The sequence below is a fragment of the Cygnus olor genome, chromosome 2 (assembly GCF_009769625.2).
Source record: "Cygnus olor isolate bCygOlo1 chromosome 2, bCygOlo1.pri.v2, whole genome shotgun sequence".
NCBI classification, from domain to species: domain Eukaryota; kingdom Metazoa; phylum Chordata; class Aves; order Anseriformes; family Anatidae; genus Cygnus; species Cygnus olor.
In genome coordinates this window covers 146,145,390-146,170,033 of record NC_049170.1, presented here as the reverse complement: position 1 = coordinate 146,170,033, position 24,644 = coordinate 146,145,390, and the positions used below count along the sequence as shown (strand labels likewise).

Here is a 24,644-nt window from a genome sequence, read left to right as displayed (position 1 = left end):
CTGCAACCCAACCGTTGCCATGGCAACCGCAACCCTCCACACTTCCGCCTCCCGCCCCTCCCCGGGGGCGGATCCCTGCGAACTGCGCATGCGCCGCCCCTCCCCTCACTACGCCCCTTTCCCCGGAGGGAGCCGGCGGGGCGCTGCGCATGCGCGGCTCTCCCGTTCCCACCGCCCTCCTTGCCTCCCTCCCTCGGCCGCCGGCGGGCGGTTGCGTGCCGCGCATGCGCGGTGGCGGGCGGCGGCGGGGGGCAGTTTAACCGTAAACATCCTGCCGATTTGAACGGGCGCTTTGGGCGGCAGGAAGGGCCGCGGCCGCCATCTTGGTCGGGTGAGGGAGCGCCTCGCGGGGGACGGGACGAGAGGAGGAGGAGGAGGGAGCGGAGCGGGTTCGCAGCCCGGCCTCGCCAGCCTGCCCCCGACCCCGGTAAGGAGCAGCCCCTGAGGGAGCCGCGGCGGCTCCTCGGCCGCTGGGCGGCTTCGCTTAAGGGGTCGGGCCCAGGCGCTCCGCCTCTGCGGCCTGCCCGGCGCCGAGCACCGGGGGGCTCCCCGCTGCCAGGCCGGGGCACTCCGACAGAAACCGTGGTTTGGTCCCGCTAACGGAGCGGCCCCTGCCTCCGCGTTGTAAAGGGGCGTCCGCGGGGTTGTTGCGGGCTCGGGGGGACGTGGGGAGGAGCAGAGTTTTGTCTCCCGGCCCTTTATTTGCGGGTGTAATGTAAGCTTTCGCTTGGGTAATGGCAGAGCGTTGAGCGTGCTCGTGGTTCTCCTTAATGGCGTGTGAGCTGGCTGCTGGGCGCTGGGGTTGTTGGCCGGCAAAAGGCCCCTTTAAAAACGTTTACTTTTCGGGAAAAGGGAGGTCTTTCTTCGGTATCTCTGGCCGGTCTCGCGTAAACCTTGCTGTCCTTCTCGTGATTTCTGTCTGATTATGAATGAAAGGCTTCTGCTAAGTGTACAGCAAGGTGTTGGGTTTGTATCGGTAACAAAGGAATTTGGGGTCACTGTGGTTCATTGGCATGGCACAGCTGAAGTGAAAATGGCTTTCGCTTAAGTTTAGAACCGTGGAAAAAAATGCTGTAAGTTTATGCAAGTTACCATTTAGGCCCCCATTGTGTGAATGTTTATATTAAGCATACTGTTTCATTGACCTATTCTTCCATAAAACGAGTTACGCGAAAAGTGTGGAAACATCAAAGCTTTCCTAGGGTTAGGCTTGAGTTTTATTTTGCGAATGTTCTCTTGTAAATATTTGACATTCTGTGAAACTTGGCAACACTGACCACACCGATCTAAAATCTTAACTACAGAGAAGGCGTTTGGGGGAGGAATAAAAGGGAGGAGCAAAAAGTTAGTGAGACCTACGATAAATTTAAATCGCCACACAAATTAGTGTTTTCTTACCATCGGGGATGTTGATAGTGTACTTACTGGGGTTTCCCACAGAAATGAGAGTAGTTGTTCAGTTAACTGTGTAACATCTTGCCTCAAAGTTGAAGAAAGTATTTTTACATTCAGCTTTTTGGGTGAACAGCACAGAGGAGTAACTGTTGGGGAAAAAAAAAGTCTGATAGATGCAGTTCTAGCCTCTTAACTTTTGTACCCTTAAGGAGTGTACTAATAAATGGTTTGTGCAAGTGCATCTCAGTTTCGACTTGGAACTGCAATTGCACAAAACTGTTTGGGATGGTTGAGATGGGATCGAAGAATAGTAAGATTATTTTTTTTACTGGATGAATGGACGTGCTGAATCTGGCTGCTAGGGCAGGATACTTGCTGAGGTTTAGATATTGAGCTAGAGTTGGGGGGGATGGCAAGGGGAGAGAAGCCCTACTTACTCATAAGGTTTAAACATCTCAAACTGTAGGAGCATTCTGAAAGATCTGCATTTTGGATTAGTGGGGTGCTGGTTCCAGCAGTGCGATGATGTGGATGTGCAGTGTATTGTAACTGGAGAACAGGGAATGCAGTTCCTGTAAATGAGAGGTGTGTTTTGAGCAGTTACAGACCTGGTAGTGCAACCTCGGCCATAGGATGTTAGAATAAGAGTTAATGGGAGAAAAAAAATCTGTAGGCAAATAAAAACCTCTGTGTATGCATTTATCAGTCAAGTTGGACTAGTTCAATTTCATCTTTTCAATAACTGATTTTGTAGACATAAGAAATTGAGGTGACTTGTCACTGAAGTTCAGTAAAGCTGAAGGTGACACAAAGAAATCTATTAAATTATAGAAAAATGCAGATTAACAAGGATATTACAAAGGCGGTTGAAGAAAGGAGAGGAAATAATACCGAAAACAGGCATTGAGCTGTAAGGAGTTACTAGTGGAGTTTGTAAAGGCTGATCCTGTGATTGATTTTTTTTTTTTTTCAGTGGCATCAGGCGTTAAGCGTGCTAATGAAAGTTGGTCGTGTAGTGAGACAGCGCTGGTAGGTGTACCTGCACTGAGGAAGTTTTAGACAGGGCTGGCTGCGTGGTGACAGGCTACGAGGTGAAAATAAAGAACCCAATGTGCAGGGTCAGGGGACCTGGGAATTAGTAAGTGCTACAGTTCATGACACTTTTATTGATTTGGGAACAGGTAAATAAAAACAGGTGAAGAACTTGGCATCTGGAAGGCTTTGGATCGCTGGCGTGATGTGTGAGGGAGACACAAATGTCACGGGGTGAGTCAAGTAGCGCCCTGCTAGTGAAGGTGAGGAAGAGTGGATGTCACACAGTGTTGCGAGGCTTCATGGGGAGCGTGCTGTCCTGTGGGACTTCCAAGGTCCAGCTCTGACAGCTGCAGGTGCACAAGGTCAGCTTACTCTTCCCCAGGACTTGTTTAGCTTAGCAAAACAGAAACTGTGTATGTGTGGGAACAACAGAGAAAGTGAGAAACTGAAGTGGAAGGATAGCATAAGGACAAAAGAATTAAAATGACTGGCTGATTTTAAACTTCAATATGGGAAGTATCTGCTGATCAGTGGATGAGCGTCGTTCTGGAATAACTTTATAACAGGAATAGGTGACAGTAGATAAAGACTTGACCTAAGAACTGGTGTGTGTATGCATAACGTGGCCTAGTAGGGTAGCAGATGTGGATTTAATGGGCTAGAATGGAGGAATTATCATCTGAAATTCTTTTTAAAAGGTAGTTGCTTTAAATGAACCATGGTGAGATTAAAACGTGCCACAGCTGAATATTGTTTCTGTTGTCTGCAGTGTTGTTGTCAACTGTTGTTTCATAAAGCTTTCTGAGTGTGTTGACAGACGGTACTCAGGCCACGAGAGGGTTCTTTTCAGAGTGTATATACTTGTCCTTCTAACATGCAGAAGGATTTTAAGACTTCATATTTTTGAACTGATGGTTAAGATGAAGTTTCATGGGTAGCGTCTGCCCAGCTTTCTTATTGCTTCTTTGGGAGGCTCAATTACCAGATCCCCAGGTAGGAAAATGAAATACTATCAGTATTGTATTCGTGTCACTCTGCATGTTTGGTTACTTTGTGTATAAAATTAGTAATTTTTAATACTTCTGCAGGAAGAAAAATAGTAAAAAAAAAAAATAAAACCATGCAATTCTTGGGCACATAGTTAGGCAGAGGAACCTGAGGACAATAACAGCACATTGAAGCAAATTCAAAGTTAATTAAAATCAAGCTAAAACTCTTAAAAGCACAATTGGGCAGGGTCAGGATTTGGTATCAGTTGGTCTTGTGTGAGTGCATACGATTTTTTGCCTCACATGTTTTTCTGTTGCTTTTGAAGCTCTTAGAACAAGTTTTAAGGTCCTGGTTCATAACCAATCTCAAAAATTAGCAATTCGATTTTACTGTATAAGCCTGTTAAGAGCCATCAGCTACCCATTTGCTTTTGAGGGTTCTTATGGAGTTGCTTTTGCAGCCAAGGACATATGTTCCTTGTGCCTGCATGAGCACTCTGCCACTCCAAAACACTCTTTAGTTCCTTTAACGTTCATCCCAGTCTTGAATTATGCCAGAAAATGTATTTCTCCTTTTATGCCTCTGCAACAGCATGCTCCCTGTGAATAAAAGATCAGGCAAAAACCCTGGAAGAAGGAAAGGGATTATCTGAAAAGAAAGCAAAAGAAAAATATCAAGAAAATGAGAGCAACCATCGGGGTCTGCTTTAAGCAGTTGTGCCGATGCTCTAAACAGCAGCAGCAGAACTTCTTGATGCAGCTAAGAATGTAAAGACGTGTTTCGTGCACTGGCTGTAGCCCAGGTATTACTGTACAGCACGTTTGCTGGAATTTGGAAGTGGCAGAGACTCCTGTTGTGATGTGGGAAGCTGGTGCTTCGATGAACAGAAGCACTATCTATTAACAGTAGTTCAGATTAAAACACTTTAAATGATCTCTAGTCTGATGGTCGTCCCTTGGCAAGACTTCATTAATGGCTGAAGAGAAAGGGACAACCTCTGTCAGAAGTCACTTACCTTTGGTTCTCCTTTGCTACAAAAGTTTCTAAATACCATCCACATGCAATGTGCTCTTCTCACCAGGCTTGCAGACAGGACTACAAGCAGATGACCATTTACTGTTTCTGTGGTGTAACAGTTGTCAGGCTCTATTCTTTGATTTAATTGCTAATGGAGCAGATGTTTTGAAACCCATTGGCATGTGTGAGCTCCCTTTACAGGGAGTATTTTGGCTTGGATTGGCACTTCTTTGGAAGACAAGTTATTAGTGATGCTTGCTCTTTTTTTTTCAAGTCAAAACAAAAAAACCCACCTCAATTCTGTGACATAATCGGCCTTGCTGTGATTCTGACATCTCAATTTTGGGAGGAACCTTGCTTCCTCTTAGATATCTCAGCCATTTGTTTTATGTTTGCATTATCCCTTTAAATCCTGGAAAGCAGTGGTGAGTTATTCACTCTGAGTTGTCCGGGTAGTATGTTCTGCATTTAACAGGAAATCTTCACTATATTTTCAGGCTTACAGTTAACAATATATTTGAAATCGTGTGAAGCCCTTGCTACATATTTTAATGATTGTAAACATTAGCGAATAATCATGCCAAACTCCATGAATCAATGCACATTCTTTAGAAATTGTTGGAAGGTTTTAACAGAGTAATGTAAGTGGTTTTGTTCACCACGTGTTTGTCTTCCCCTGCTCATACTCCTCACTTTTCTGGGTAATTTACAGGCCTGCTGCCACCAGAGCCATGGAAGGTTGTGGTAGCAACTCCAGATACCAAAATGCTGTGCTGCAGAGTTAGGTGTCTGCATGTACACGAATACTGTGAGGCTTTTGAAAATGTGTGCGGGACTGAATTGTCCGGTGGCCTTTGGGGCAGCGTGATGCTTTTCAAAAACCCCTGGGGAAAAATACTTCTATTCCTCAAGATTTTGAAATTTTTTTGTGCTTCCTAGGAAAACTTGCTCATTTCCAGCATTGTACGGTGCTGTTCTTAGCTCCACGCGTTTTCAGCACCATAAAAATGTTATTTCAATTTTAAATTTGCAGCTCCGTTATGACTTAGACCTGTCTACTGAAGTCCTAGCAGTAGCGTTAATGCTTGTTGTCTACGGTGTTAGTTCAAACTGAACGTGGCCTTGGTTTTCTTTAAATCTTGTGTGGTGTGTCCGTTCTTGGTTATGGCCAGAACTATTGGTCAGCCTGTTGGTTAGACCAACAGGTTTAATAATTGTTTGGGCAACAGAACAGATTCTGTATTTAATGCAGCAGAAATTCAAAGCTTTCATTTTGTGTGTTGAACAGTACCTCTGAGTGGGTACAAGCATGGAGCATGGTAACACCACAAAGATTATTTTTCCCTATGCTTTGTTATCCATCAATATCCATTTATTACTTAACAACAACAAATCGTTGGCATTTACTTTCAGGGATTTTTCCTTCGTTATCCATGTATCTAGAGATTGGCTTCGCTTCCACTGAGCCAACGATGCCTGTGCTTTTTGTGAAGCTTACCCTATAAATACCAGCCACTAGCTGCTTTGAAACCTATTTACCATTACAAGTTAATTGTAATGGTTTAGAAACTGGCTTCCTGAGAATCTTTCTCTGGCTATCATGTTTACCAAGGCTTTGTGTTTCCCTGTGATCCCTATTTGCTTGCAAATTGCGTTGGCATGCATTTGGGAAACATGTTTTTTATGGTTAGGAATTAACGTTCCTCGCCTTGGTTCTGCCTAGATTAAATGACCCTGCTCACTGCAGTGGTGTGCTTCTGGCAGTGTTTCTGTGGGCACAGAGGAGGCAAAAACTGCAATGCACTTGTTGCATCTCTCCTGCTCTATTTCATTTCTTTATTATTTCTTTTTTTTTAGGTTATGGATATTGCTGGAGAAAAAACTGCATGTGGGGAATCTTCTACCTCTTTAAAGCAGACTTATCTCCGGCTTGTAGTTGAACTGAATCACATGCTTACGTCATGTGTGGCATTGGCTTTTTTAGCTTGTAAGACGTCATGGTGTCCTGCTTCCCTGGGGCTTTCAGCGTTGGCATCGTTACCAGCAGTAAGAGGGTAGTCAGGTAGCTACTAGCCAAAGGAAGTCTGGCTTTGTAGTGGAGGAGGAAGAAGGAAGTGAAATCTTCAGGAAGTTTGGGATAACGCAGGCAGTTTTCTTGTAATTTTAATCAACTCTTGAATAAAATATATGAAGTGTTACTAAGAGGATTCTGCGACAGAGAGCAGTTTGCTCCGAAATGAGGGGAGTTCTACTTTCTCTTTAAGAAAACATGGAGCAATCTGAAAAGTTTACAGCTATATATTTTAAAATGCTTAATGGTTTACTGAAACAGTGCTGAATATTTAATGGTATAGTATAGTGGTAGCTACTGGAAAAGCTAGAGCAGAAAGAAACGGACGAGGTAGAAGACGGCTGTGGGAGGGAAAACCAAGGTGTGTATGTTTACGTTATGACAGCTTGGTATCATCTTCATCAACTTTGCGTAATGTACTTAAGGGGTTTTTGCCTTGTGGGATGGTAAACGTTTAAAAGTTATGTAAATGGTCTTAACCTGTGAAAGGAGCATTGGTTGATCACTGATCTTCCTGCTTCATATTTTGCAGTAAACGTGTGTATAACATGACCACCACCTCTAAGTGTTGGCTTCTTTAAATACAGACAGTTTGTAAATGATTGCAAAGCAAATGTGAGGGGTGTGTTTACAAGGATGTTACCCATCAAGAATTCTCTAAATATGTATGTATGTGTTTGCCTTTCTATTTACAGATTTGCACTTTGTTATAGACATCTGGGACCATGTTCTATGCCCACTTTGTCCTCAGCAAGCGTGGGCCACTGGCCAAAATATGGCTGGCCGCCCACTGGGATAAGAAGCTAACCAAAGCCCATGTTTTTGAATGTAACCTGGAGAGCAGCGTGGAGAGTATCATTTCACCAAAGGTATCTATTTTACACTGATGTAATGTTATCTTGTACTGAAAAGAAATTGTGTATGCCTCGGTAGTTACTATTTGGGTCACTTGGTGTTGCTGTTTTAAAGGGTGAAAAGGTCTGTTCAGGCTGTTTGATTCACGAAAGTATTTTGTTGTCAATTTTCTAATAACGGATTATTGTGCAATTTATTATAAAAAATGTTTTGCTTTCCTTAAATGGAGGACTAGTATCTTGATGTATCATTCATCATTTAAAAGCAAATGTTTGGAAGAGAAAAAGCCTGGGCTTTCCTACAAAGTAACTTCTAAAGGCCTTATGATGATGTGCTTTCAGAGGTGGTGTTGTTACTGGAAGCTGTAGAAATAATACTTGAAATTTTCTTGTTTATGCTTGTGACTCAAGTACAAAGCAGGTTTCTTCCTAGCCACAGCAAAAAGAACTGAAGAATCACGGTAGCTAGTAACGTTACTGGTGGTGTGAAGATGGTTTTCCATGCAGTAAAAATACCACAGTGTAGTGTAAAAGCCTTGTTTTTGAAGCTTCTAGTTTCTTGCTTGGTTTTATAGAAAGCAAACAGATAGGGACAAAACTGAAAGAATGTAAAACTTCTGTATGGTTATTGTGAAACAAAGGGAAGGTTTGAAGAACTTGGTGGTCTTAAGTGTTTTTTTTTCCTCCGCTACTTATAAAACTGGAATTTACTATTCAAGAGCTAGTGGACTGATTTGGTTGTAAGCTTTGTCACTTAGCAGATGTTTGAATATCTTATAAGAAAAGCCACTATGTTAAAAAGAAATAAGACTTATTTTTATCTTTGTTTTGGTTGAAACCAATACAATGTTTCAATAGTGTTGCTATGGATTTTAGAAGAACTGCTGTTTGTAAGCAAAGTATTTATAATACAATCACAGACATGCTTACTGTTCCAGAACAGGGTGATTTCATTCAGTGTCAGCTCTGGAAGGATTTAGAGAGAAGATAATGTTCATGGACTCGCTAGTGAGCTGCAGGGTTCTTGAAGAGAAAGGAGGAACTGCTAGGCACTCCTTCATGTTTAACTCTCTGTAAGACTTTCATCAGTTAGCTGAAATATGAGATATTATGTGCCATTTTGAATTCTCAAAGCTTGAGGTTAGACCCTCTGGTTTAATCTTTCTAGGAGCTAATGTATTCCGTATATGCTTCAATGTAAGTCTCATGGTCTTTTGGACTAAAATATTTGAGTCCTTCCCTGGAAATTGTTTTTATTGGTTTTCTGTTCCGGTAGTTCATGAAGTACTCAATTTCATAGCAAAGCAGTGAGGTTAAAGAGGAGGGGAATTGAAGCTTATTTTAATGTGACAGTGCTTGTTTATGAATACCCTGCATCTTCAGCTGTTCTTCTATGCTTTTCTTAACTGAGGGACGGATGATGGAGAGGTAGTGAGATACTGGTTTTAACCAGACTTTTTGCTTAACCAAATCATAATTTCTGGCTGTCCATTTTTCTATTTTTATATGCAATTAAAATAACAAAGGTGTCAGGAAAGGTTGTGGTAAAATGGATTTTGTCTTGTCATCTCTTTCCTAGTAGACATAGCAGTGTTCGTAAATTCCTTGAGTGAAATTCCTATTAATTTACTAATGTTTTTCCATCTCATCCGTGAGTAATATGTAGAGGATCATCTAGAACTGCAGAGCTTGCATTCTTTGTTTAGAGTTTTCTACTGTTTTTTATACTTGTTTTGGATATTTGATGTTACTGAAACACTCATGTGAAGGTGACTGAAACTAAACTTGATGGGAGGAAAAAAGTAAGGCTACATCTAACTCACTGGTTGTATACTGTGCTTTTAGGTGAAGATGGCACTTCGAACCTCAGGACATCTCTTACTAGGCGTTGTTAGGATCTACCACAGGAAAGCAAAATACCTTCTTGCAGACTGTAATGAGGCCTTCATTAAGATTAAGATGGCTTTTCGTCCAGGTACCTGTCTTAAGTTCTATGACAACATGTATGAAGCAGATACAGAATTCTACTGTCTTGTCTTAATAGAAGAACTGCATAAATTTATATAGGGTAATTACAGGAGAAGCTATTTTCTTTAGTGTGAACTTCAGGCTGGCTATGTGACTGAGTTGTGTGCTGAAAAATCTCGATTGAATTCTGAACCGAAGCTTTTCATATTGGGGCTGATTCAGTAAAATGATCTCAAATACAATTTTGGCTGTTGGTATATGGTGTTAAATGGGAATATACTGCATGGCTTTTACCTTCTGTCACAAGTCTGAAAAATACCAGTTGTATTTGCATGTACTGAACAGAAGGGAGCTTTTTTTCTGTCGGGAGAAAGATTGCCTTGCTGTGAGGTACAAAAGGAAATGGAAATAGGCTGTTTGTTTTTTTTTTTTGATGCTTTTGCATTTTAGTTTGTTTTTTTTTTGAAGAAGTGTGAACTGCAAAGGAACAAAGGTATTTTCACTTTTGTAGGTGCAACACATAGCTTTCCCCCCTATTGTTGCGTATTCTTTTAATTTTTTCCAATAAAGACTGAGGGGGCAGCCATATTAATACTGAAAATGATAGTCCGTCCAACAATGAATTTCTTGGGTTATATACACAGTTGATAGTTTTTGTTTAATTCCATCCTTATCCCGGGAAATATTTTCTGCAGATGGAGCGTAGCTGTTGCTTTGACACTGCTGGATACTCACAGCTGCTTAATCACCTTTTTAGTTTTGTGCGAGTGTAATAGATTTTAGAGCTGAACTTCAGGAAGCCTCTTCTAAAAGGCAGCTTTTGAAAGCCAATGCACCAATAAATTTGAGAGTAATTAATGGGTATAATGTTTTTATCTTCATTTCCAGATCTGGGTATAGTGTTTTTATCTTCATTTCCTGATCTTCACATTGTGATCAAGGTTTTAAACTTTCTAGCTTTCAGCTTTTTAAACTGTCTAGCTTTCAGTGGTAGATTTCTGAAAGCTGCCAATTTTTGGTGATGTTGTCAAAAGTTTATGTATTTTCAGAAGGTAATTTTTTTCCCAGTTTTCCTGCTCCCACCAGAGTGCTCATAGAAGGTGAAGGACCTTAAAATGAGACTTAGAAAAAACGGCATGCTGACCTGAAGCAAGCTGAGGCACTTGTAAACTGAGAACAGAGACAAGATTTGTGGCTTGGGCATTGTCTTATGTCTGCTCTGAGGATCGTTTACATGTTTTGTTTTAAGCAGCTAGCAGGTAAAAATATTGGATAGCCTTGAAAGGAGGACTAAGCTTCTTTATTCCTAGCCAAGGACCAAGATGAGTAAAATGTAGGCTCGTGCTTGTTCCTGGTCTCTCTGGGCAGTGGTTCTTTGATTATCCATTGCAGAGGAAAATACGGCAGGCAGTGCTTCTGAAGTATCAGTACCTCAGAACGGCCTGTGTTGTGTGGGTCAGAAGGCAGAACATAAAGCTCAGATCTCCTGCAAGTTACAGCAGGAACTGAACCTGCATTTCCCATCTACTTTCGAGTGTCCTGACCTCTAAGCTTTTGAATAAAGCAGGCACCTGGCACTGTTTTTGTGTGATAGCTAACCTGATAGTCATACTCTGAGGATACCCATTGAATAACAGATTAAGCATCTCAGGAGGATTTAAATGTATATACATATATACACACATGTGGTTTAGATAATTGAGGTATTTTAAATGCTGAAATGGAAGAGTTGTGCATGTAGCCCAAGTACAGTCAGTACTGTGCTGGGACTTGAGGGGTTGGTTGAACTGGCTAAGTGAGCAGAAGCTGTGTAGTGATTGTGTTGCCACTGCTTTACCCAAACCAAAATATAGGACTAACTAGCTCATCTGGAGCATCTTGATAAAATTATTTCCTAGCAGGTACCTGCACTGGTAGATGCCTGTACAGTGATGTGATGACATAAAATGCCTGTAGTAGCCACATGGCTCAGCATTGTGCCACACAAACATTATTTAGTGAGTGAAGGCTTGCGGTTCTTGCAGGGTTATACAATGCAGTACAGTGGCTTAAGAGGTAGGTATTTTGCATTTAGGCTGAATTCCCGAAACTGACAATATCTAAGGTTTCTTCGTAGATACCTAGCATCGGGTCAACACAACAGTTTAAAGACCATAAAAAGTTTATGCAGGTAGAATAATGCTGAAGGCAAAGCTTCAGTGAAAGCACAGGGAAAAATGCCATCCTTGTAAGGAATGGGAACTCATTTCTGAGTGTTCTTCTCTGCAGGGGTTGTCGATTTGCCTGAGGAAAACAGAGAGGCTGCTTACAATGCTATTACCTTACCCGAGGAATTTCATGATTTTGATCAACCACTTCCTGACCTGGAGTAAGCTGATGATTTATTTTTGCTTTTTTTTAATGCAAATGCTGTTTGGTTTTACATGAGAAGGATCTGGTTTTAAAGAGCAGTGTCATTGCTAAGTTCTTTAAAGAGAAAAGGGCAGCAGGTACCTTTTGAGGCTTTTAAATACACCAAGCAAGCATGCAGTCATCTTTGTATGGACTTTAAGCTCATAGTGGCCTGTGATTTTAACCAAAGTTAAAACTGTTATGATAAAAACTTTTGGAAAAACTCAGGTTTCTTCATTTTGTATTTTTCTTCTGTACCTGACACTACGTTTACTTCCTCAAATTAGACAAGATTAATTTTACAGAAATGTCCTAGCTGAGCTTGTGTAGCGGTACTTTTCTTATAACTTCCTAATACTAAGTTGCCTGTAAACATGCTGACGATATGCAACTTTAATTGTTCTTAACTTTTAAAAAGTTGATGCTACCATTTTGTGGATTATTCATAAGGAAATTTTGTGGGATCCAGTTCGCTTTAATCAGCGCTCTGTTTAGTTTATACACAGTTTGGATTATGTACTAAATTTCAACTGCAAAAAAATCATGCTCTTTTAAGAAATGTACTTTAACACACTGCTAAGAAATTAACTTGGGTACTAGTTATGCTTTTTGATAAATTGTACTAATAGTTTTTGCAGTTGAAGGGGGGAGAGACTGTTCTTACTTACTAAATTGGACTTTAAGTTAGCGACCCAGCATAACACAGAGTGGTTATTGATATGTTTTCCAGAAGCTAACACAATTTGAATTTTAGATTTTAACCTTTAATAGTCTTAGTGTTACAAGTAGTGCTTACTATTCTGTGTTCACTGTCAACTTTTTCATTAACTGACTTAAATACATAGTGTACTATTTAGGAATTAATGTCACATTTATCTAAGGCTTTATCTGTTACTTTTCCTTATGGAGATTTTAATAATTGCCTTCTGTTTGTTTAAGTGATATTGATGTGGCCCAGCAGTTCAGTTTAAACCAGAGCAGAGTGGAAGAAATTACCATGAGAGAAGAAGTAGGCAACATCAGTATCCTCCAGGATAATGACTTCGGTAAAATCTTGTGTTATGTTGTTACTAAGCTAATTTTGATAACTCTGAAGCTGTAATCTTGCGCTTGTGGAATGGAATTTCCATTATTAAGAACAAAAAACAAATTAGATCAAACATGATGTGTTTCCATACATTTAATTTTCATGTTGTTGAGTTTTTCCAGGAAGTCTGTCTTCTAATATTCAGCAAGCTTCTAGCTGCCCATACAAAGCCGAAGGACATTCAGTCAGGTGAATTAGTGAAATACTGTATCAGTATTACTTCTTAAAATGTGGTATGAATAAGTCAGCAGGCACTTTAGTTTTAGGCATATTTTCAGTCAGTAACTGTTACGAGGTTTCTAAAGTTGGAGCAGTTAGAAATGACTGGTTTACTGCTGCTTCCAGTATCTGTGCAAGGACAGTGTTCTAAGAACTGAATCAAAGCCTGAAAGCAGTTGTTTGAATATCCAAAGATAAACAATTTCCAAAGTGTAATAATATCTATAATTTAGAAATCTTACTGGAAATGTAATCTAGGTATTGATTAGGTTGTTGATTTGTTATTGGTCCAGTCCCTGCACATGCAGCCCAACCTTGAGGCATAAGATGTAACTGTTTTGGAGTATGTGGTTACAGGATCTTGTTAAAATCAATTTCAAATAGGTTATAATAAAAAATGATTTAAGGAGCAGAGATGGTTATTTTTTGTAATTGAACAGTATATTTGCTGTAGTATTCCTGGGCGTTATTTCTTCTGTTTTGTCATTAACTCTGCAATCAATAACTATGAAAAGATTTGTTTCGATAGAGATTTTTGTACTTCATGAAAAATTGCAAGATTAAAACAATGAAAAAGTTTTGGTCTTGCAATTGGGTCTTTCTTGATTGATAAGCTAGGTCTCTCACATACTGGTTCGTTGGCGTTTATAGCGATGAAATCATATTCTTGCAGGTGACTTCGGGATGGATGATCGTGAGATGATGAGAGAAGGTAGTGCATTTGAGGATGACATGCTAGTGAGCACCAGTGCTTCCAATCTCCTGCTGGAACCTGAGCAGAGCACCAGTCACCTTAACGAGAAAGCTAATCACCTGGAATACGAAGACCAATACAAAGACGATAATTTTGGGGAAGGAAATGATGGTGGAATATTGGGTATGTTTGAGAAATTAACTTTTTTCCTGTCCTACGTTGTGCCTCAATGATTAGTTCTTGGGGAGGAGATGGGGAGGCTGTTTCCTTTGTAGCTGAGGTACCTCTCTAGGTTGTGCATTCAGGAGTGGAATTCTGGTTTTTGCATGCTACAGCAGCATTGATGATGTGTACCATATTAAGTGCTGCTTATTTTTAAATGAAGTAAAACTAAAACATCCAGAGCTTTTCCTTTGTGTACATAACGTTCTTTAGAGAAAAATCAATGTGCAATTCTGCAGCTTGTTTGACCCCTCACAGGGTTTCATTAATACATTGCGACTTTTATTGAATGCTTTCTTGAAGTACTAAGAAACCTAGCAAGATGCAAACGTGGCAAATGTTATTGTAATAAAGGTTGTGTGTATGCTCAGAACTTGAGCTGAAATGCACCTTGGAAAAATACTCCTAATGGCTTTCATGTCAGCATTGAAAGTATAGGTTTCATTAACTTTTGCACTGTCTTTATCCGTCTTGTCATAAATTTCTGTACTTTATAAACTTGCTTGTACTGATTTCATGAATTTGTAGATGCAAAACTGTTTCCGTACGTTCTTTTCAGATGATAAACTTCTCAGTAATAATGATGGTGGTATTTTTGATGACCCACCTGCACTCTCAGAAGGTGGAGTAATGATGCCAGAGCAACCTCCCCATGATGATATGGATGATGATGATAACGTTTCAAGTGAGTGCGATCTAGGACTAGATCTAGAATTACTTGTTTTTAACTAATTTGATTAAGAATCTAATTACTTTGGAGCATGTTGAACTGAAAAGTATGAAATGTGGTGGTCTACTTTAAGGCGTGGAGGAGGGGATGGGAAGGGTAGCAGAGTTTTTGTTCTGATGTTACGGTGCATGATACTTGTTCTTATTGGCAGTGGGTGGACCAGATAGTCCAGATTCAGTAGACCCAGTAGAGCCATTACCAACTATGACTGATCAGACAACGCTCGTTCCCAATGAAGAGGAAGCTTTTGCTCTGGAACCTATTGACATTACTGGTGAGTAAACTGGGAATATTCTACTTGGGTCAAAAGAGACTACCTTAGATTGATGGATGGAGATGAATGTGTAGTGCTTCTACTGAGTGCTTCTCAGCTGAGGGAAACCAGGGACTTGAGTGCTGAATTCCTTTTATTCTAATGTGGTCTTCCAGTGCTTTCCAAACAGGTAGCTTGTACCAATAGTCTTCGACAGTACTGGTTTGTAGCTTTTGCAGCTAAAATGGATAGCAGCATGATTCTGTAGCTTTTAAGCAATGTGTGAGTTATAAAATGAATTGGAGTAGACCTCCTCATGTCTTCAATTCTAATGCAGTGCCTGTAGCGCAGCAGCGTTCTCAGTATGGTATTTTTGGTGGCCAAGCGTGCCTGTTTACACTGAATGTTGCCTATAGAATGAGTTACTTTTCTAGTGATTCATGACTTCAATGAATTGCTGAATCCAGCAGGTAAGTCTTTGTATTGAAGTTGTAGTAAATAAAGATGAGCAATTTCACTAATGCAAGGCACTGTATTTCAACTCATACTGTATTTGGCTCAATAAAAACAGATCCCTGCTTTATTCAAAAAGAAAAAGATCTAGAAAAAACGTAGTTTGTCCTGTATTTTCAGACTGAACTCCAGGCTCTGATTTACTGCTTGGCCAGTTAGAAAGCCCTAGCACTGCCCTCTGGTGGCAAGCTAGCAACAGAGGTCCTAGCTGATCAGCTGGGACCAGCAAAGACAGCGTTTGCCAGAGCTTCAGGGTCTGCTGCAGAGGGCCAGGCTGTAAACAATTTACAGTAAAGTCATTCTAGAGCAGGATGGGAGGCACAGGTAAGATAACCACCCATGTTAACATTACTGAAATTCAGATAGGGCTTAAGGGAAAAAACTTGATGTAGTACTTTGGCTTTTTGGCCAGAGGGCCCTTACGTCTCGGGTTTGCTCATGAAGAACATCAGCCTAACAAGGAAGCCACGAGGGAGGGAGGCATATGCAGCTGAGGATATTGATGATGTTTAGGGAGATTCAGTTGGGCTGAATCAGCGTACACAGAAGAATTTGTAGGCTGTGGGACAGCATTCACAGTTTTTAGCCTTTGATAGTGCTTAGAGGCTTTCATTCCTTCCAGTGTTAACATGGCCTCTTTCTTGAGGCTGCTTTATGCATGGGCAAGGAAGACCTGTAGAGACCCCATAAGATTCCTACTACAACGTGGTATCTGGTTGAGCTAACCTTCATTAATTTCTAAAAATCTCAACAGTCAAGGAAACCAAAGCAAAGAGGAAGAGAAAGCTGATTGTGGACAGTGTGAAAGAACTGGACAGCAAGACCATTCGAGCTCAATTAAGTGACTACTCTGATATTGTTACTACTTTGGACTTGGCACCTCCTACAAAGAAACTGATGATGTGGAAAGAAACTGGGGGAGTTGAAAAGCTTTTCTCTCTGCCTGCACAGCCTTTGTGGAATAACAGGCTACTGAAGGTAATGTTTTTGTACAGGTTTATTTCTAAACGGACTGCATTCAGATTTGTGCCTCAGATAGTAAACATCAGTATATGAATAGCAATATAGTGTTAGGAGTACTCATAATCAAAATAATAATTAAATACAACACTAAACACCAGTACTTAAATATTGATCAGTTACAGAAACAAATGAAAACTTGATCTTTTTTTTAATGTTGCTCTTGGAGAGGAGCTTAAAAATGGGAAGGGAAGATGACCTATGATTACTTGATCTGAATTAAGAGGACAATGAGCTACAATAGCGAATAATGTAACCTTTCCCCTATAGCTCTTTACTCGTTGTCTGACACCCCTGGTACCAGAAGACCTAAGAAAGAGGAGGAAAGGTGGCGAAGCTGACAACCTTGATGAGTTCCTTAAAGACTTTGAAAACCCAGAGGTTCCCAGAGAGGAGCAGCAACAGCAGCAGCAACAACAGCAGCGAGAAGTCATTGGTTTGTTTCTTGTCCAGGATGCTCTGCTTTCCCTCAGAGCTTTTGTTTTCCATTGTGCTTTATATTAAGTCACCAAAGATAATGAAGCAAAGGACTTTGTTTGCTTAGCTTTCTATACAGTCTCTGACTTAAAATAGCTTTTTGTCTAGAAATAGAAGACCAGAGATTTGTTTTGATCCAGTGGATTAAGTGGGTATTGTATTGGTATGTGTGCACATCTGTACCGATTCCATTTAAGTCACTGCAGAAACTATGCGAACTGTTAGGGTGCTTCATTCTAAATAACAGATTGGACTTTGAACTGTAATTTCAAACTGTACTGACATATCTAAAACTGGTTTTGTTATGGAATATAGATGAACCTATTCTGGAAGAACCAAGTCGCTTGCAAGAATCAATGATGGAAGGCAGCAGAACCAACCTAGATGAATCTGTTATGCCCCCCCCACCACCTCAGACTGGTGTTAAACGCAAACTGCAGCAAGTGGAACCAGAACCAGTGTTACCTGTGAGTAATATTTTTCTTCTGTACTTTAGAAGTGGGAGGTATCTTTGAGCAGGAAGTGATGTGGATTTGAGGTAGTCTTTTTGTAGTGCTGGAATAGTAGAATCTCTTTACATGGCTAGTCTTTATGGTGTTTTTCTTAAATGATTAAGCTTTTCCTTGAAGTCAAGTAGAATAGGGATGTGTCATTGTTTCATCCAAAAGAAGTCGTCAAGGAGTAAATTATATGAAGATCTTTTGTTGTGGCAAGTGTATGTGAACAGCTTTCACTATCAGAAAGGATAGTGCAAACTGCACAAACTCTTCCTCTTTGAAAGACAGTACCACTGGTCCATGGTTAAGGGTTCAAACAAAAACTTTGATCTTCAGGAAGGGCTTTTTTGCTGGGTAGACATGGAAACTGTTTCATATCTACCCCTTCTGTAAAAGCTGTGATACAGCCTGAAATGAAACCATATTTGTCAAGGGGGAGAGAAACAATGTTAAACGAAGGTGTGTTCTTTCTGAATGCTAATCTGGTGAGAAAGAACAGTCCTGGATTGTGCGGTCTTTCTCATATTTGTGCAATTTTTTTATCCAGCGCCTTGTGTTTCATGGGTAATGGGTTCCTGTTGAATTAAACTACTAAATGTTACGCTGCCTTACAAAAAGGGAGAGGCACTGGATGAAATTTGCATCAATTGCTTGTACTTTGTGCTGAAGTGAACAACGTGTTGGGAAATCTTGGATCATGCCAGCCAGAAGCATACCTCTAGAAATACCTGCAGTATGATGCTCAAATACAAATTATTTTGACCTAGTTTGGGGTATGCATATACCCCAGTTTCTGGTGCAGAAGTAACTTTACTGGCAAACATTTAACTGTGTGTAGCTTGGGGGGGGGGGGGGGGCGGAATACTGTATATTTTCCATTAGAATGGACTACATATACCTTTCTAAACGTTTTTTCTGAATTTTCCTGTTGATAAAAATATCTTCTAAGAATGATAATCTAGCACCAGAATCACTCATAATATATTCAGAAACTTTTCAAAGTGCCTACTTAAAAAAAAATATATATATCCTTCCTGCTTATATTGCAAAGGAAGATATTTTGATCCTCTGAATATGTCTTGTTCCAGTAAGTGTGTTCATGTAGCACTGCATCTGGTTACGTGGGGTTTTAAAGTTGCACGTGCTGATCCAAGAAATAAGATCGGTAGCTTGGGTGATTAACTAAAAAAAGTTGCTGGAAAGCCTTTTTCCTAGTAAAGCTGTAATACCACGATTTTGGTTTGAGTAGAACCTAAAGGATTAAAACTACAGGTATGGAGAACAAAACAAAAAAAGCTTCTATTTTTTCAAAGCTTCAGATAAACAGCTAAGATTCAGAGACTTGGATTTTGTGAAACTGTTTTGTAGCATCAGTATTCTATGGCAAAAGGATCATTAAGCTAATGGTCTCTGCTTACCTGTACTGTGTACTCTTAAAGCATCCACCATCACAACAGTTGGAAATACCACCTGTAGAAATGCCTCCAGAGGAGCCCCAAAACATCTGCCAGCTAATACCAGAGCTGGAACTTCTGCCAGAAAAAGAGAAGGAGAAGGAAAAGGAGAAGGAGGAAGAGGAAGAAGAGGAGGTAAGATCTGAGCTCTTTAAAAGCAAGCTATGCAGAACGGGTTTGTGTGTTCCCTGGCACTGTTTTGACTTTAATTTAGTAGATTCATAAGAACCAAATCTTTACTTCCTTACTTGGGAAGTGATACACTTTGGAAATAGAGATTTTAAAGTTGCTGCATGACCACTTTACAAATTATATATGCATTCACCTTAGAACTAGAGGGTGCTTCATTTCTCAGGTATGGTCTGATTAAACCACCCTTTATGGTTTTGATACCTTACACAAGAAGTTTTGAACTCTTATGATTTCATCTTAATTAACTAGTTCATCCCACCTTAACTAGATATTGGGAAAAAAAAAAAAGGAAAGTTGTTCTTAGCCACAATATTTAATATTTTGTGGATATCAAAACAAACTTTATTTACGTTTTTATTTACATCCAAAATGCATAAATAGTAAACTAGCTTTTTAAAAAGTGGTTTACTGTTGGAAAAAGAATATAGCTGGACTTCTGCAGTTTCCTTCTCTAATAGGTCACATATACAAAGAATTGTGAATGACTTTAGTCAAGATGGTTTTCATAGCAATGCAAAAAAAAATGCTGTTGTTTGCAGAGAAATGTTAATTTCAGTAGTACAATGAAGAAATAAATGCTGACTTAATTTTGAGGAACATAAAATTTGTCCAAGCAGTGTTTTCTGTTCAGTTTGAAGTTCTTAAGACTGGAAAACAAAATAGATATTGCTTGCATATGGTGATTTTTTAAAATTGCTGTTTTGAAACACAACTTTCATTTTTAAAGCCATATGCAACATATCTTCTATAAATAAGCACTCTTCTGTCTTAAGTGCTTCATTGGACATGGTCAGCAATAACAACTCAGCTCTCTTTTGCAGCTTTTAGCAACCTATTTTCCTTTTCACTGGTTCTATTTCCACAGTGAAATGAGAGCAGGTCTGTGTTTATTAATGTTTACAAAATAAAAGCATTGCTGATACTATGCTCAATACTAGTGGTCCTAGAGTAGACTGTTTTCAGCCATCATGACTGAACAACTTTGTTTTACTACTTGTCAGCATAACGTTTTGAGGTATAATCCTAGTGGCATGCAACCTTTACTAAGGTACATCAGCTTATGCGTGTTTTCCTCTGTACCGCATTTCCTGCCTCTCCTAGCTGTATCCTGTGAATCAAGTTGTCTAAACCTGGCTAAATCGTGTCTATCTAGATGAAAGAGCTGCAGTGATATTTAGAAATGCCTCTTTTATAACTCAGTAGATGAGATCTTCTGGTGTTTTAGTAAGCGTGTGAGTTTTGGCTGCTTGCAGGAAGAAGATGGCACAGGGGGTGATCAGGATCAAGAAGAACGGAGATGGAATAAGAGGACTCAACAAATGCTTCATGGGCTTCAGGTACGCATCATAATTTACTTTCTGTTAAGGTGGCTTTTGAGTGTGCCCACTGATGCTTTCAACTGGAGTTAAAAGTTTAAGTAAGAGTTTTATTGTCAGAAGATGTTATAGATTTAAAATATCTGTTTTGTCTTAGGGAAGAAAAAAATGGCTTGTAATTGAATAAATTATAATATAATTGCCACTCTTTTCCAAAGAATATTTGAAGCAAAACTTTTCACTTAAGTATTTTCCAGACATGCTTTGTGTGCAAGTAAGATTCCCAGAAATACAAACTCTAAAATAATGGGGTTTGATTGTCTTTTTGTAATGAAACCTTGGGACCACTGACTTTGTGTCCTATAAGACTAAGGAAACATCATTGAGGTCTGGGGATAAAACTATTTTACAGGATGTTTGCTCCTGGATAGGCTGGTTTGAAAACTTCTGTGCTATGATAAGCTGAATCTGCAACAACTGTGGGAATATGTCCTTGGCTGAAGTGCTGCATTACTTTTCAGCATGTGGCCTCAGACTGCCAGTGTTAGTCTGCACAGATAATCTTCTGTAGAATGGATTGTTGCTTGCTAAAACCAAAGGGCTTTTTTCTGATAATAAATTTGAAAACCTGTAGTATATCCTTAAACTTAAGTGCAAACTTGCCTCTACTTGCATATAGAGGTCTATCTCTGCTCTTCAGTCTGGTTTGCGGTTTCATCCCCATTCCCCCCGTTAATTGTTTTGGCAAACCTTGAGAAGGGTCAATCCAATCTCTCTCAGCTGGTTTTGTTTTCCAGATTTTTCCAAAGTTGTCTTTTTTTGTCTGAAATTAGGCTCTATCTCCTGGTAGAAACTTCTTGTTGCTATTGTATCTCTGAAGTTCCATTAGTTTGTTTTTTCAGGAGCTGCTGAGTTTTCAATAAAACAAGATTTAGGAATAATCTGTATTTTCTTAGAAATACATAATCAAGCAAAAGCTTTAAATTTTTGGAACACAAATGTGTTACATTGAAGACTAATGTGAATTAAGTCAGTTCTCTTGCATGTCTTCAAGAATTCTGCCAGTTTAAGGTTGTTTTAAACTGTTCATGTGGGTTAACCCCAGTAGGCACCACACACTCACTCCCTCCTTCCTCTCAGCGGGATGGGGGACAATATTGAAAAGTTAAAAGCAAGAAAACTCACGGGTTGATGTAAAAACAGTGTAATAAATGGAGCATAGCTGTGCATGCTGGCAAAGCAGAATAAGGAACTCATTCACTACTTCCCATAAGCAAGCAGATGTTTAGCCATTTTCCTGGAAAGTAACACTAACTCTGAAGACATGTCCTACGCCCCCTCCCATTCCTATTATCCCCCAGCTTTTAGTGCTGAGCACAACATCATATGGCATGGAATATCCCTTGGATCAGTTGGGGTCAGCTGTTTTGTCTGGGTTCCCTCCCAGCTTGTTCATTTCTCAGCCTACTCACTGGTGCGACAGCACGAGAAACAGAGATGGCCTTGGTGCCGTGCGAGCACTGCTCAGCAACAGCTAAAACGTTGGTGTGTTATCAGCAGGGTTTGGATCACAAATTCAAAACATGACACCAGATGAGCTGCTAAGAAGAAAATTAATTCTGCCCCAGCTAAAACCAGTGCAACTGTCACTTAAAACATACTTTTAAATTGTACAGATGTTTAGTTGGTAATGTTGCCTGATGTGTTCTTTTTCTGTTTCATTATGGATTTCTGAAAAGAGCTTCAGAATTCTAATTCTCTTTGGGCCATGTCTAGCTTTTTGTTTGATTCTTTCTTCCATGTGCCCAAAAAGGATCAGACTGGATAACAGAAACATTAAATCTGTAATGAGATTCAAAGTTAAGATCTGTTTAATATAAAGTAATTTGGTTTGGCCAGCCTAATATCTTTTCATCTCGTAGATATTCCAGAGCAGACGGTTCTGTTTTAAATTGAAGACGTCAGTAGTTGTTCTAGCCAGCAAACAGATGTATTTTCCTGATTTTTTTTTTAATATTCTGGCCAAGACTTTGAAAAAACATAAGCAACTTTTGGGTACTTAGTTTCAGACAAGCAAGATTTTTAGAAATAAACAGGCTTTCACCTTGGGAAAAGTGCCTCATTAAAGAACCTTAGCTCCTGATTTTTTTAAATAAATAATGATTATTTTTGGAGTTTCTGGAATATGTAACTATAAGTTGGACAGACCTCAGGATTGATTTTTTTCATACATCCCTGGGAAACCTACTTGGTTTCATTTAGATAAGACCCATGCAGAATTTTTATGTACATGTTATAATGTCCCCATCCAGCATTGAGTCCTTCCCAGTCTTTCACAGTGTCTCGGGGGTGACAAACAGAACCTTCCAGTTGATGTTCACGTGCGTATGTAATTTTTTAATTTGTGGTATTGATGTTTTTCAGAGAGCTCTTGCGAAGACTGGAGCAGAATCTATCAGTTTGCTTGAGCTGTGCAGGAATACAAATAGAAAACAAGCAGCTGCAAAATTCTACAGTTTCCTGGTACTTAAAAAACAGCAAGCTATAGAGCTGACACAGGAGGAGCCTTACAGCGACATCATCGCGACACCTGGTCCCAGATTTCACATTATTTGAATGGTTAGATACAGCAGACCTAGTGTTCGTTTCACTAGCGCGTACGTGTATTGCCCCATCTGTAGGGCCCACAAGACCATTGCAGAAAAATTTAGATTTTATTGTCTGTATAAAGTCCTTGGTTTTCTTTCTGGGTTACTTTGGTTTTTGTATTTTAAATCTACCACTTAAAATTTTAGTGAAACTGCTGGGGTGGGTGTCTTGAGTTCCAGCTGCAGGAACCAGACAGCTCAAGGACCCAGGTGAAGATTGTTCTACCAGCGCAGAGCAGATGTGTGCAATATTGGTGCATGTAATGTTGAGTATCAATGAAAATGTCTTACTATAATTTGACTAGTTGATTCAATAGTGATATTTTTAACCTATACAAGTAAACCTGAATGGCCAATCTATTGTCTGATTAAAAACTTTGCCAAACTTGTCCAAAATGTTCAGTCTGCTTCTCATAGTAGTGTTTTTTCCCCTTCCCTAGATCTTCGTGCATACCGTGGGTCTCTTACAGCTGCCAATACGAAAGGTAGTGCCTGATATGTCAGCTTGCTTTGTCACTGCATTTTTGCAGTCAGATTTTTGTAGCCCTTGATGCTAAGGGGAAACGGGTGTCTGTGGAAAGCACTTCCTGTGAGTGATACTATTACATACATGAAAGGACAGAACATGTGTTAAGCATTTTAGATGAAACATTCCTTTTCACTTATCACCTCATTACGGTCCACTACTGATAATGGCTAATTACTGTTAATAAGTATCGAATGAAAACTCTACTCATTTCATTTAAACCTTTTAAGATATCAAAATGCTTTAGGTTTGTTAGACCTGTATATAAACTCCAGACTTTTTAAAACAGACTTCTAGATTGTAAATTATCTGATTTTTATTAAGCAGGCGTATGAAGATAAGAATAAAAGAAGTTGAACAGATTGCCTTTGTAAAGATGCTAAATTCAGATACCACCTGTACTGAAAGGGCAACAAACTTGAATATACAGTACAAACGGGCACAGTTCCACTTAATTGTGTAGCGTATTAATGACTCTTTGGATATATTTATGGTTTTAGTATAAATTTTTCCAATAATGCACACTCCTGTGTTCAAAACATTTTATCAGTTTTGCAAGAAGAAGTCCCATTTGATTTTACCTATCAAGAATGAAGCTTTACTGTTAGACCAGGTAGTACCAGAAATTATGTGAATATGTTGATTATGGAAACCTGTCTTAACTTTTTTTAGGGCAAAGTTATTCACACTGAAGGTTCTGGTTTTAATGTTGGCACTTTTGTGATATAATTTTGGGACTGAAATTTCAGTGTATACTCAAGTGTAAAATTATGTGAATGTTTAAAAAAAAATCTGAGACAACATGATGACCATGTTTTAATAATCCTTGAAAAAGTTAATTGTATAAAGTTGCTGCAGCTTTATTTTCAACATGATGTGCCTGTAAAACCATGATTTTCCCCTTTGTAAAAAGAGACATTGTAGATAACTTGAATGTTTAATTATAGAAAAGGTCATTAGTTTCTTGTTACACATTTTTAGTCTGTTTTTGTTGCTTTTCAAGGTTAATATTCTTGAAAATAGTTGATGCTGTTATGTATAACTTTTCTAATAAAAGTTGTGTTATAAGCTGTTA

General features: G+C 39.5%; 1 protein-coding gene across 3 annotated transcripts; it reads left to right on the top strand.

Annotated features, from left to right (window-relative positions):
* The first annotated feature begins 115 nt into the window (after window positions 1–115).
* Window positions 116–24,644, top strand: RAD21 (RAD21 cohesin complex component). 3 transcript variants are annotated; one of them, XM_040546931.1, is made up of 14 exons: window positions 116–427; window positions 7,204–7,377; window positions 9,208–9,337; window positions 11,599–11,698; window positions 12,661–12,767; window positions 13,701–13,904; window positions 14,503–14,628; window positions 14,825–14,947; window positions 16,194–16,417; window positions 16,730–16,895; window positions 17,252–17,403; window positions 18,873–19,022; window positions 20,333–20,416; window positions 22,820–24,644. In XM_040546931.1, exons 2-14 carry the CDS (start codon window positions 7,234–7,236, stop codon window positions 23,009–23,011), a joined length of 1,902 nt encoding a protein of 633 aa, XP_040402865.1. In that variant the 5' UTR covers window positions 116–427; window positions 7,204–7,233; the 3' UTR covers window positions 23,012–24,644. The 3 variants fall into 3 exon arrangements, with proteins under 3 accessions (XP_040402865.1, XP_040402866.1, XP_040402864.1); XM_040546932.1 differs by having other exon boundaries at window positions 148–331; XM_040546930.1 differs by lacking the exon at window positions 116–427 and adding an exon at window positions 6,300–6,869.

Excerpts from the sequence above, each read along its gene's own strand:
- RAD21 (XM_040546931.1), top strand. The coding sequence starts at position 7,234 with ATGTTCTATGCCCACTTTGTCCTCAGCAAGCGTGGGCCACTGGCCAAA. Across the intron at positions 13,905-14,502 it reads AAATGATGGTGGAATATTGG|ATGATAAACTTCTCAGTAAT; the intron begins GTATGTTTGAGA and ends CGTTCTTTTCAG. Across the intron at positions 20,417-22,819 it reads AAATGCTTCATGGGCTTCAG|AGAGCTCTTGCGAAGACTGG; the intron begins GTACGCATCATA and ends GATGTTTTTCAG.